Source organism: Moschus berezovskii, chromosome 14 (assembly GCF_049115385.1).
Source record: "Moschus berezovskii isolate FMDL1 chromosome 14, NW_MosBer_1.0, whole genome shotgun sequence".
Taxonomy (NCBI): Eukaryota; Metazoa; Chordata; class Mammalia; order Artiodactyla; family Moschidae; genus Moschus; species Moschus berezovskii.
In genome coordinates, this window is record NC_142473.1 from 4,835,062 (window position 1) to 4,849,467 (window position 14,406).

Here is a 14,406-nt window from a genome sequence, read left to right on the forward strand (position 1 = left end):
TAGCTCTTTCCTCTTTAACCTTAATTTTTATTTGCAGTTCTACTGAAAACCATCCTAATGGGTTTGTTTAAAGTATAAAAATTAGTAACTCTGGATATAAAGTTAATTAAGGATGGATGGCAATATTGTTCTTAGTAAAGCCAGGCGTGAAATATATCTTAGTCTCCTGCCTAAACATTTCCAAATAATTTATATTTTTGCTTAAAATGAGCCAAAAATGTTCCCAGTTTCTTAGAGTCGTATCACTGTTAGGTGGGGATAATGTATATGTAAGTTTATCCTGTATTTTAAGTAATTTTAGTTACCACCTGCAGAGTTGAACTAAATTAATCCATAGGTAAATAAATTCAGCCATTAGATTTTACCCCAATGTTATGAATAATATATAAGAACATCAAATCAGACACAAAATTTGAATCTTTTTATAGCCTTTGGATTCATTGCTATGGTTAAGCTGTAATCCATATATTTTTCAATGTGGTATTGTGTAATATGTGTATTTTACAGATAAATAATATGGTCTCTAATGTAGATATTAATTTATTATGATGCTTTAAAAATGTATTTGGTAAATGTATTTTATATCAACCTAAGAGTGAAGGAAACCTCTTTAAGGTCATATTGAAAATTATCTTGGAATAAAATATTCCTGTTTATTTGTTCTTCTGTGTTCTTCATTTTTGCAGGGCTATGTTTGAAGTAAACATGAAAGAAAGAGATGGTGGAAGTGTTACCATTACTAATTTGTCCTCCAAAGCAGTAAAAGCATTTCTTGATTATGCCTATACTGGAAAAACAAAGATAACAGATGATAATGTGGAAATGTTCTTCCAGTTGTCATCATTTCTTCAAGTTTCCTTCCTATCCAAAGCTTGCAGTGACTTTTTAATAAAAAGTATTAATCTTGTCAATTGTTTACAATTATTATCTATATCAGATAGTTATGGCTCTGCCCGTTTGTTTGACCATGCTTTATACTTTGTACAACATCACTTTTCTTTATTATTTAAATCCAGTGATTTCTTAGAGATGAATTTTGGAGTACTGCAAAAGTGTCTGGAATCAGATGAATTAAATGTTCCTGAAGAAGAAACTGTACTCAAAGTTGTCCTTAGTTGGACTAAACATAACTTAGAATCAAGGCAAAAACATCTGCCTTATTTGATTAAAAAAGTAAGATTATGTCAGTTATCTGAGGAGACACTTCAAGATTGTCTACTCAATGAAGAGTGTTTACTCAAAAGCACAAACTGTTTTGACATAATCATGGACGCAATTAAGTGTGTGCAAGGTTCTGGTGGACTTTTCCCTGATGCTCGACCATCCACAACTGAAAAATACATATTTGTTCACAAAACTGAGGAAAATGGAGAAGCTCAATATACGTTTTGCTATAATATTAAAAGTGATTCATGGAAGATACTGCCACAGTCACACCTGATTGATTTGCCAGGATCTAGTCTCTCTAGTTATGGGGAGAAAATATTCTTGACAGGTGGTTGCAAAGGGCCATGTTGTAGAACAGTTCGGCTTCATATTGCAGAATCATATCATGATGCCACTGATCAAACCTGGTGCTATTGTCCAGTCAAAAATGATTTTTTCCTGGTATCAACTATGAAAACACCAAGAACCATGCATACATCAGTTATGGCTCTCAATAAGTTATTTGTCATAGGTGGAAAAACTAGAGGATCTCAGGACATTAAAAGTCTCTTAGATGTTGAATCTTACAATCCTCTTTCCAAAGAATGGGTGTCTGTTAGCCCATTACCCAGGGGCATATACTATCCTGAAGCAAGTGCATGCCAAGATGTAATTTATGTTCTAGGATCAGAGGTAGAAATTACAGATGCCTTTAACCCATCACTTGATTGCTTTTTCAACTACAATGCTACAACTGATCAGTGGTCTGAACTAGTAGCAGAGTTCGGGCAGTTTTTTCATGCAACGCTAATTAAAGCTGTCCCAGTAAACTGCACACTCTATATATGTGACCTTTCCACTTATAAGGTTTATAGTTTTTGTCCAGATACTTGTGTTTGGAAGGGTGAAGGATCTTTTGAATGTGCAGGCTTCAATGCCGGTGCAGTTGGAATTGAAGATAAAATTTATATATTAGGTGGTGATTATGCACCAGATGAAATCACAGATGAAGTTCAGGTCTATCACAGCAGCAGGTCTGAGTGGGAAGAAGTTTCACCAATGCCAAGAGCCTTAACTGAATTTTACTGCCAGGTGATTCAGTTTAATAAATACAGAGACCCATGGTTTTCTAATCATTTCTAAAAATAGTGTATGATTAGACATTCTAAAGCAATTGAAGTTCTAGAAGCCTGCAGTAAATTTATTAACTTTAATTATTGGTAAAAAGGTCTTTACAGCTGAGTAAGATAAAATAGACCTATAAGAGAATTACTATGAATGTATGCTATATTAGAGAAATACTATGAATGTATACTATATATGAATTAGCAGTTCCCAGAAACTTAAAATACACAATACGTTTTACCAAAAACTGTATTTAATTTAATCTTGGAGAATCTAGGATATTAGTATTTCCATATATAAGTAAAACTCAGGCTTTGATGTTTTGATTCTTAAAGTACTTTAACCACGACAGAAAAACAAATCACACTTCACAGAATTGGACAATGTAAATGGGAGAAGTCTCTTTAGGTAGTAAAAATGACTTATTTATACTATATGAAGTGTAAAATATATTAGAGGTGAGAATCCTATCTTGTTACTACAGGTATAAGAGTAATTGAATTCCTATTTTTTTCTGATCATTGGTTAGCTATTTTTAAGCCCTTTCTTTTCTTTCACTATTTTTCAGTCAGAAAATTTTCTGAAATGAAGTGTATTTCCCCAGCCTTCTAAAACTGTACACTAAACATGTTTTAATTTTTTGATTCAACTCTTCATTAAGAGCATAGTGTACTGTAATGCTGTTGGCAGTTATTGAAATGTCTTAAAATTTGCTTATTCTATTAGTTTTAGTGTTAGTTGGTCTCAGTTTTTAGAGGTATTTTATTTTCTGGCTCAAGCTCAGTAAATTAACTTTCTTGATTTATTTAGTCAAGTTATACCTGACCTGATTTTATCTTGACATGTAACCCTTTTAGTGACATTCTTGGATTCTGGGATGGTAGTCCTAAAATACTTTTCCATATCATTGCCAGATTCCAGTGTAAGCGAGGATATAGAAAATCTGACCTCTAGATAAGTGGACTACTACTGTTGGCATTTCTTAAACTTTTGCATGTCCAAATTTGAGTTGAAGTAAGAAATTTCAACATCTCAGTACCGTGTCAGTTTTTTGTGGTGATGTATACCAGCTGTAAAGTGCTGTGTATGTTTTCTTCTTCAGCACATTATTCATTGTGAATTACTTACTAAATTTAAAAATGTGACTGGGCTTTTGGTATTGATAGTAGATATGTGAAACTTGCAACTTATTAGATGTTTAATTATCTGTAACCCAAACAATGAGAGAGAATCATCCTTGTTCTCAGCTAAGATGATTCTGCCTTGTAAGAGGATATGTTTCTTTAATCAGTTTTATCGATACAGGTATTTTAGGTTTTAGGACCTGATTTATATCTCAGGTAATGTGTAGATTGTATTTCTCTGGAATCAAATGAAGTTTCCCACACACTGTAGTAAATGTTAATCTGTTGTAAATATTCTTTAGAAGTAGAAATGTACCTAAATGAAGGTCCTTTTATTTTACCATATAAATTTATGCAATCATAAATTTCAAATATATTTTTCAAAATGGAATAGAATGTTAGACTAAATTATCATGCAATTCCAAAATCAGGGATTGTCTGTAATCAGACGATAGTTGCATAAAAATTCTTCTGTAGAATTGGTGGCTTCCTCCCTACGTACCTTTGTTGGCTCTGCCCTTTTCTCTCTCTCTGTCTCTGTGGATGTGTGTTGTGTGCATAAGAAAGAAAATTCAGTGGAGGCTTTCTCTGTGTGTTATGTGGCACTTTGAAAACAAGTTATTTGAGAAAGACCATAACACAGTGGGTGACAAAATTGTTCATTTAGACATATATAAACAAATATTTCCAGAAAGGAGAAACTAAAGCAAAATAGAATCCCTTCCTGATCTTGTTTCATTATTATATCTTGATTTCTACCATTCTTCTCACTGGCCATTGATTTTTTTTAATTTTATTTTTACTTGGATAATTACGATGTGGTGATGGTTTCTGCCACACATCAACATGAGTCAGCTATAGGCATATATACGTCCCCTCCCTCTCTAGCCTTCCTCCCACCTCCCTCAATACCCCACCTCTCTGGGTTGTCACAGAGCAGCCACGGCCATTGGTTCCTGATGTTACTAGAAGTATCCTTGTTTCCAAGCCATAAGTAACTCCCTCTACATTTGATTTTAAACACTTTTCAATGCACAAGGCTTTCTGCTTTAGTTTCCTCAATTGCTGCAGGAAACTTGTTGATCGTTTTTCACTTACTGTCATCCCTTTACATCTTTACCTGAGTGTTCATCAGTTATAACTTTAAAAAGTAGTCTGTCTAGTCATAAAACCTCAAACTCTTCCTTTACTTACTGTTCTTTTTCCTTGGCATTATAGCAGTCTATACTGGGCTTGGCTCTCTTAGCAGTTAATCTTATTCTCTCCAATTTTGCATCCTCTGGTAAAGGGAACACTTTGATTTGATCTACTAAATGGTTATTGAAAAATGGTTTTGGGTGTTCAAAATCCTCAAGGAACTGAGGCACATGTACACATGGTCAGTGACTTAACTGGTATTATCATTCCCTTCTTGCCAATCATTTTGGCTTCACCAAGAACCACATATATTATTTCTGGCCTGGCCCTCTATTCTCGATCTCTTGCACAAGTCTCAGTGATCTTTCAAGTCTATTCTACCCAGGAGGAGCCGTTTTTCCTGTCTGTAAGATTAGAAAACAATATCCCTTTATGACTTCTTCCCTTAGTCTTCTTTTCTTTGAAGTTTCCTTTCCTTTCATTATCATCCTTCAGTCAGTGCTGCATTGTAAGAGACAAAATAATTAAACTCATTATCCAGATTGCTTTCATTCTTGTAGCAAAATTCTAAATAACATTTCCAAATTGTTTATCATTTGCCCTGGTAAATGGATTATGCATGCAAAAAAGTTGCAGTATTGTAGTATCCTCAGTTCAGTTCAGTCGCTCAGTCGTGTCCGACTCTCCGTGACCCCATGAATCACAGCACGCCAGGCCTCCCTGTCCATCACCAACTCCCGGAGTTCACTCAAACTCATGTCCATAGGAGTATCCTAGTGTCCGCTAAAATTGAAAATAGTTATGTGTCACTGTTAAGCATAAAAAAGATTAAATTCAACATTTATATGATATCAAAGTTAATGAACATTTTTAGAACTATCTTCAAACTTGATTTATAATGTAGAGCACCTGTTCATCTGTTCCCTGTGAAACAAAAGCGGTATGAAGAATATTTGCATAATCAAATTAACTGCATTCATATAATTCTCAATTTTTGTTTGGGAAGCAGTCTTTATCACAACAGTATTCATTATATGTTACTCTTGAAAGCTAGAATAGTATTTGAGAGCAACCACATCCTGCAACATGATTCCATTTTCCCCAGATACCAAGAAGAGCAATTGAGTATGTGTTCTGTTCAGTTCAGTTCAGTTCAATCGCTCAGTCGTGTCCGACTCTCCGCGACCCCATGAATCACAGCACGCCAGGCCTCCCTGTCCATCACCAACTCCCGGAGTTCACTCAAATTCATGTCCACAGAGTCGGTGATGCCATCCAGCCATCTCATTCTCTGTCGTCCCCTTCTCCCGCCCCCAACCTTTCTTAGGTACCTAAATGAAGGCATCTGATTTGAAAATCAGAGTCAAATATAGAGGGAGACATCTGTTTACCTTTTAAGATTTGCAAGCAATAAATATAATGGTTAAATATTTTGTTGAATATATTTTAGATCATCATTCTCAGTTTAATTGGATCCAGTGTTTGGAAACCCATATATTTAGAATTGAATGTGTAAGAACAAAAAAATGCCTTCCAATGGGCAGCTCTTGGCAACCTAAAAACGAAGGCTCAAGTTTTTAAGGAAGCCAGTTTCTGTTCAACTAACAAAATTCACTCCACTTTATAAAGCCATATTTGAAATAAGACTAAATATCAAAAACTATGGCATGTGTCAGAGAACTAGCCCAAGTAAATTCCTACACAGGAGTACACAACCAAAGATTTCTATGTTTTATTTGCACATTTTTATCTTGATGTTTTTCTGCCTTTTGACTAATTGCTTCCTCCAGTTTGTTTAGAATTTAGGCATTCTGAGTAATTGATTTTAATGTCTGCATACTCAAGATTTCAATAAGATGTGAATCATAAAATTACATCAGTTTAGGAGCATTCTTGTTGAAGGAAATTTGTTCTTTTTTTAAAAATCTCCTAGGAAAAACTCTGTAAAGGGTGCTGACATTTACAGTGAGCTGCTAATAGGGATTTCTCCTTCTGTTTACCATAAGTGCACATTTGTTTTACAAAGACCATTACCTAAAATTTTGTCCTGAATGATTGTTCTTATTTCACTGCAAATGTGGCGATATAGCTATATGTAGTGAATCTAGTTAAAGATTATGTGATTTGAAAGATATCTGTAATTCTTAAAAGTCTATAAATATATTTGATTACAGTAAGATGCTTAATCAAATTTAATTTACAAATAGGGGTTTTAATCAACACAATATTACAGTAGGGATTTTAATCACAGCATGGTATTACACACTGATCAAGAGATAAACTTTTCTAAATTATAGATTCGTATTCAAACTTGAGGATAACCTTAAAATCTAATACAGCTTCCAGCCTTGTATGGAAAGCCCCTCTAAATTATAAAATACCCTTGACAGATGATTTTCTCTTCACATTCTAATTCAGTTCTTTCTGGGTAAAGAGCTCACTACCTCCATTTTTAAACAGTTCTGTTAGAAAGTTCTTCCTAAGGTTGAAAGCAACTCTGCCTCCCTGTAATAACTTGCAATCCTTGATCTTAGGTTGCTGTCTCCATAAGTATTGGAAATAGCATGTCTTCCATTCCTCTAAAATCAAGTCCTCACTTTCCTTCTTGTTCAAATGCTTAACGTTTTAAAACTTGCCACAGTGGCCAAGGTTACATACCTTCTACTTGTACATTTGCTCAGAAAAATCCATCCTAGCTCTGTTGCTTTTTTGGTGTGTTGAGCATGATGAGCATTGCATAATCTTCTAATAAAGCAAGCACTTCATTCCCTTAATCAGCTCTTCTAAATCCATTGTGAGGTAGAGCCTTGCTATCTCTCCTTCTATCAACTATCGACATAATCACAAACATTTTCTGGGAGAGGAATTCTGAAGCCAGATTTTAATGTGTTTTGATCATTTGTCATTAGGTATGGTTTTCAGAATTTTAATAATACTTCTAAGAGAGACTAAAGCATGTACAAAAAATAGAAACCAAAACAGTCACTAACTAGATCAACAAATTATGCTATTGGTTCCAAGGGTAACAAGGTTGCTGGAATTACTTGAGTACAATTCTCTGAGTTTCACATTGTAGTGTAAATACTTCTTTACATATCTGTCTTATTTAATTGGAAACTCTTAGGAATAGGGATATTATCATTTCTGGACCTAGCAATCAGCACAGTGCTTGCATATTAATAACGCATCTAATAAACTAACATTCTATCAAGCCAATATATGAAGCAAAATTTATTATAGTTATATTGTTTCTGAATGGGTTAGACTTAACTGCATATTTTGCAATTTTCATGTACAAAAAGTTTATTTACATTAGGATTTTACATTTAAGAGTGCTACACATTGTACTTTAGTTATCAATGTATGTGTTAGTTCTTTTTGTAATGTTTGATATCCTTATGTTAAAAGTCTGGGCTAGCTAATTTATGCAACTTTTTGTTAGTATATGTTGTATATCTTTGTTAGTAAATTAATAATGAAGTACTTTTTATTTAAGAATGAAATTGCGTTACATAGTACATTGCCCACATTTGGAGAACATGTATAGTTGGTTGTATAGTTGTGTTGTATATGTATATTTGGTACTTGAAAGTGAAATTATACTTTCAAACTAACTCATTGAATTTTTTTAGTGCTTAAGGATTACTTGTTCTCCTTGAATTTTAATTATAATATTTAATTCTGTGTTTCCTTTCAAATTCAGTAATAGATAAGACAATGACTGAAAGTATCATTAGTAGACATACAACCCCCGTTTCCCCTACAAGAACATAATAGATTTAGTGACCTTTTCCCACAGGGGAGACTGTGCGCAAAGCTACTTTGCATACTTAAGTGATTTATTTCATTTTTTATTAGTAGAATATGAGCATTTACCATATGCAATGAGAAATAAAATCATTTTTTTCAGATCCATGTTAACCATATTAATATGTAGTAAACATTTCAATTATATAAAATAATTATTAATGTATTAAAGTGTATCTCAGAAAAGAATATATATTGTTTGCATTTATTGTTACTAGAAATAAAAATGGTAGAAAAAGGTGAATGCTAAGGCTCTCATTTTCTTGCCACCCCCTTCCCCAGATGCCCTGAGTGGCTCTGATGAATCTCAGAATTCCTGAGAGAGTGGTGGTTGAGATGGGTTTACTGTTAGAACTGGCTCTGTAACTGTGGACAGAGCAGCATAGACTTCAAGGTGGACATGTTGGGCTGAGTGAATAAAATGCAGCTAAATTTGAAATGAATCATAGATGGAGAGAGACCTTGAGGTGCTGCATGAGCTAAGAAAAAACAGACCGAATGTCCCTGCGCCACAAATGAAAGCAGTAGAAGCTAGCTGAATGTCCAAGGTCAGGCACTGTCCAACCCTACTTCCATGGACATCAGCAACACAAGAATCAGCCAGATGCCAGGGTATAAGCATCCTTCCTACCTAATATGTACGGGTGAACTAGTGACGAGGTCCAGAGTCTGAAAGACTAAATCATACCATAACAAGACTTATTTTAAGATGTTTACATTGGACAGATGCTGTCTTAATTCCAGTTCAATTTTTCCTCTTTCTGGACAGGCCCATTTGCCATCACATTTCTGGTATTCCTGTGTGATCAGTTGTGATTTGCTAAACAACCTTGACTCCCAAACCCTCTTCTAGAATACTGCTCAGGTTGAAACAGTTGATCTATGGAATCCTAACCCTTAAAAAATCAACTGTTCTATCCCACATGCTTACATACATAATGCTAGTTGCTTTCTCTTCATTTCTTAGTCTGTCATCAAATCCTTGGTCCAACCTTACTGCTCCAGACTTCTTCCCTTATTACCTCCAATTCTCCATGTGCTTCCAGCTTCTGTAGTTTACTTTGCCAGCAAATAATGATTCACCTTCTTCTCTTTAATCCCTGTAGTTAATTTAAAATGTAAGGATACTGGAGGGAATTAGCCTGTTACCAGGTTGTTGGGGATGCTACCCTGAAACCAGAGGTCTCTCTTGGTCAGCATTTTAATACTTGCAAGTTTTCCTCTTAAGTCATTAAATAGAGTGGTTCATAATCTCAGACTGATGCATTGGCATTTAGGGAAGTTCTTTCCCTAAATTTTGAATTTCCTGAATTTATCCTTCTCCTCACTGCGAAACAAAAGCCCCTCAAAGACAAAATTTAATCTCTGTACTCAGAAAATGAAAAACACATTTAAACTTAAGAATTACTTAATATTTTGTTACAGGCTCTTATTCAGTTACAGTGTAAGTTGCAAATATGTTTTGTAAAAAACTAGCAATTTGGCCAATATACAGATTTTAATTGATATATATGTACATTTTTCAGAGAAAAAATAATCCTGAAACGTAATTACTCTTTTCACTATGAATATGGAGTTTCAAAGTAATGTTTATAAAGTGCTTTGAGGTTTTTGAAACTATAAAATATTGAATTTTTAGACAATGTGGCACTAAACCAATCTACCTAGTGAACATTAATTAAAACTGCAATTTATTTTAATTACTTTTATAAAACTTATGTTTCCAGGGTAAAGTTTCCTTGGGCTTATTAAATTTTCCAATTTTGAAGACTTCTATGAAGCCTGATGAAACTAAACCTAAACTAGCAAACTTAATATTCATGAAAAACTTAAGAAATATGTGGGACCATCTTAAAATATTTAGCATATCATCATAGTATTTATAGAGTTAGATTTCACTGCACCTGATAAATATTTTTGCATTTCTTCCAAATTCAGGGCTTCTTTAACCTGATTCTGTTCTACTAGTCATTAGTGAGTCTTTCCATGGGAAATTAATTACCCTTACCTAACTTTGAGTAAAATACATGGTGCAAAGTTAGTTTACATTTTCAACCAAGAAAAGCCTTTGTCTAGCCTTTTCATTTAAAATTCCAACTAGTCTAATTTTTCCCTTTTAGAGATTAACCACCTTTTATGTTATGAAACATTAATTGGAATTCAAAAAATCTTTAAAAAACTTTCAACAAATGAGTATTTTGTTTGTTTGTTTGTTTCCTTTACAAATAGTGTTCACCTTGTGATCTATTCCTGAAGGAGTGAAATATACCACAATATTCTTCCATTTAAATACAATTCACATTTCATTTATAAGCACAAATTAATAAATACTTGTTTCTAGGAATTGTCACAAAGAGAATTATTCTAGTAGTTTAAAGCATCTAAATTTCTTTCCTTGATAAATGAAATATTAAGGTCTAACCAATAATTTTTGTTACGGGATGCCTACCCAGGAATATATGTGTCAGGCAGTGTTCCTTAAAGTTTCCTCCGAAAAAAAGGTCATCTGGGAGTCCCATTAAAAATACTGAATTCAGGAGGAGGTGCCACCAGGCTAGCAGGAAACATCCAACCCCTGTGCTGGTAGATGAATGGAAAACTGATTTAAACAAAGTACTAACAAGGAATTGTCCTTGATTTTCGTACTTTGTAGCATTTCTCAAATTCTTTTCACATCTTCCCTTATTGTAAAAACTGCATTGAAGTTAGAAAATAAAGCAATTGAAAAGGAAATTTTCAGTGTATAAGAAACTCAGACCCTTTTGAAAGAAATTACAGAAAGGAAGTAATTTTTTCTAAGCAGCTTAATAACGACAATTAATGTGATGAAGTGAATGGCTTGGGAGGAGATTGCACAGTGTGCAAATGCTGTAGGAGAAGGAGAACAGAGAACAAGGACAGAAGTGAAAAGAAGGTACCTTGACTGTCGAGCCCTTATGAAGAGAAAGAAGATGAAGGCGAACATTAAGCTAGTTGGTTCCCACATCTGATTTAGGTGACTCACTGAAGAGATAGATGAAAAGATTGGATTCCGAAGTGATACAAGTTTTGATTGGCAAAATGTGGCAGATTTCAGGGATGAAGGTGGATCCTGAGGCCAAGGAGGAAGAAAGAGATCCCCAGAGTCCTGAATTTGAGATTGAAAAGGAAGAAGAAATGTCATCAGTCATACAAGATTGCAGAAGGGAAAATGAACTTCCTGATTTCCCCCACATTGATGAATTTTTTACTCTAAACTTAACACCATCTAGGTCTGCATATGATGAGCCCCATTTGCTTGTAAACAAAGAAACAGAAATTAGAATTGGAAAAACGAAGACTTGATATTGAGGCTGAAAGACTGCAGGTCGAGAAGGAACGCCTACACATTGAGAAAGAGAGGCTGCGACATTTAGATATGGAGCATGAGCAACTTCAGCTGGAGAAGGAGCAGTTGCAGATTGAAAGAGAGAAGCTGAGGTTACAGATAATCAGCTCAGAGAAGCCGTCTTTGGAAAGTGAACTTGGTCAAGGGGAAAAGTCCATACATCAGCCACAGGATATAGAAACTGAGAAGTTAAAACTTGAGAGAGAACGCTCACAACTGGAAAAAGATAGGCTGCAGTTTTTCGAATCTGAATTGGAGAAGCTGCAGATTGAAAAGAAACTCAAGTAGTGAAAGACTACGAATTCAGAAGGAAGGACACTTGCAGTGATTTATCTAGGTCTCCATTTATCAAATGTTTGTAAAGTATAAGTTTAGGTTTAAAAATGGTTGCAGGGTTAGCTGTATTGTTGTTGTTTTTCCCCTGTTGAATATTAGTGTTTTTAATACGAAAAAGATAATTATTTGTGGGTAATATATGCTTAAGTCTTCTATGAAAACTATGTGCCCTAGCATAAACAGTATAGCAGAAATTGTTGTACTGTACACTTTAATTTAGTAAAATTACACACCCGTCTTTTATAATCTATGCACTCAGAGTTTCCAATTATGTCTGTGTAAAATTCTAGCTCAGTAGTTGTCAACTGGGGGTGACTTTGGCCCCCAAAAGACATTTGGCAATGTCTAGCGACATTTTTTGGTTGTCAGAATTAGAAAGTTGGGCATATTCCTCCTGGCATATAGTAGCTAGGGATGCCTACATCCTGCAATGCACAGGACAGTTCCCACTCTCCCCTCTCCCCCAAAAGAATGGTCAAACCCTAAATAGCAATGTTGCTGAAGTTGAGGAATCCTGTCTTAGCCTGACTGAGCACCTCTTTAACTGTGTTTCAGTTTCAGAATGTTAAAACCGCAGATATTTATGTGGGGATTACTTAAATGGCCCAAAAATTTAACTATGAAATGATGAAGATTATAGATGTTTTATTCCTTCGTTTCCATCTGTATATAATGTGAGAGTCAGAAAACAATGTAGGAAACATCAGAGGTTGTCTAAAGTGGGTTACTTTCCAAAACAGTTCACTCATCTATCGGTGCTTTGGAAACAGTATACATTTTTGTAAGCTTTATGCTTTCTTCTGTGACTCCATTGACTAAGTCAGTAGTTTAGACAAAAATTGTCATTTCATCCATGTACTGAAATCTTAATATACGCAGTTGAAGCTAGTTAGAATGTTACCAGTTTAAAAATGGTGCCAGTAGTCAATAAACTGGAACTCAGTAAGTGGACATTTGATTTTTAAAATAGATAATAAATGTGTGGAACTGGGAATGGGGGTGGGGGAGAATGTCCTCTGTATCCAATAGTAATGATGATGGTGACGAAATAGTGATAGTAGTGGTATATTATGAATTAGGAAAGCACTTACTGCACACTATCTGACCTAATCTGTAGAAAAAGTCTTGAGAGTAGTATCATTATTCTTGAATCTGAAACTTAAAGAAGTAACACTTCTCTTAAATGATTGATTTCATGTATCATGATGTATTTTGTCTTTGTTCTTCCCTGTGAAACAAAGTTTGTATCTTTAGTCAGTCATTTTGGTAATTATTCTGAGACCAAGGGTTTACTTAATCTGGTGATTTGTCTTTAGTCCCCTAAAGGTAATTTTTCTACTGTCCAGATAATTGTAATGTACACTAAAGTTGAGAAGCACTGCATGAGATCACCTTGTATTTTCCCAGTTCCCTATATATAGCCTTAGTACATCTCTCCTATTGACAGATACTAAGCAACAGTTAGAACAGGACATGGAAAAACAGACTGGTTCCAAATAGGAAAAGGAGTACGTCAAGGTTGTATATTGTCACCCTGCTTATTTAACTTATATGCAGAGTACATCATGAGGAACGCTGGGCTGAAAGAAGCACAAGCTGGAATCAAGATTGCCGGGAGAAATATCAATAACCTCAGATATGCAGATGACACCACCCTTATGGCAGAAAGTGAAGAGGAACTCAAAGGCCTCTTGATGAAAGTGAAAGAGTGAAAAGGTTGGCTTGAAGCTCAACATTCAGAAAACGAAGATCACGGCATCTGGTCCTATCACTTCATGGGAAATAGATGGGGAAACAGTGGAAATAGTGTCAGACTTTATTTTTGGGGGGCTCCAAAATCACTGCAGATGCTAATTGTAGCCAGGAAATCAAAAGACGCTTACTCCTTGGAAGGAAAGTTATGACCAACCTAGATAGCATATTAAAAACCAGAGACATTAATTTGGCAACAAAGGTCCGTCTAGTCAAGCCTATGGTTTTTCCAGTGGTCATGTATGGATGTGAGAGTTGGACTGTGAAGAAAGCTGATCACCGAAGAATTGATGCTTTTGAACTGTGGTGCTGGAGAAGACTCTTGAGAGTCCCTTGGACTGCAAGGAGATCCAACCAGTCCATTCTAAAGGAGATCAATCCTGGGTGTTCTTTGGAAGGACTGATGCTAAAGCTGAAACTGCAATACTTTGGCCACCTCATGCGACGAGTTGACTCACTGGAAAAGACTCTGATGCTGGGAGGGATTGGGGGTGGGAGGAGACGGGGACGACAGAGAATGAGATGGCTGGATGGCATCACCGACTTGATGGACATAGTTTGAGTGAACTCCGGGATTTGGTGATCGACAGGGAGGCCTGGCGTGCTGTGATT

At 35.2% G+C, this 14,406-nt stretch overlaps 1 protein-coding gene and 1 pseudogene across 5 annotated transcripts in view; both read left to right on the forward strand.

Moving 5' to 3' along the window:
- Window positions 1–9,678, forward strand: part of KBTBD3 (kelch repeat and BTB domain containing 3) — a 69,243-nt gene extending 59,565 nt beyond the window's left edge. For all 5 annotated transcript variants that reach the window (XM_055422831.2, XM_088842868.1, XM_055422832.2 and 2 more), the window contains exon 3: window positions 687–9,678. In XM_055422831.2, coding sequence (XP_055278806.1) covers window positions 687–2,289 — 1,603 coding nt within the window. In that variant the 3' untranslated portion in view covers window positions 2,290–9,678. The remainder of the gene's footprint in view (window positions 1–686) is intronic.
- LOC129554912 (uncharacterized) lies at window positions 4,771–12,034 on the forward strand (annotated as a pseudogene).
- Window positions 12,035–14,406: the final 2,372 nt, after the last annotated feature.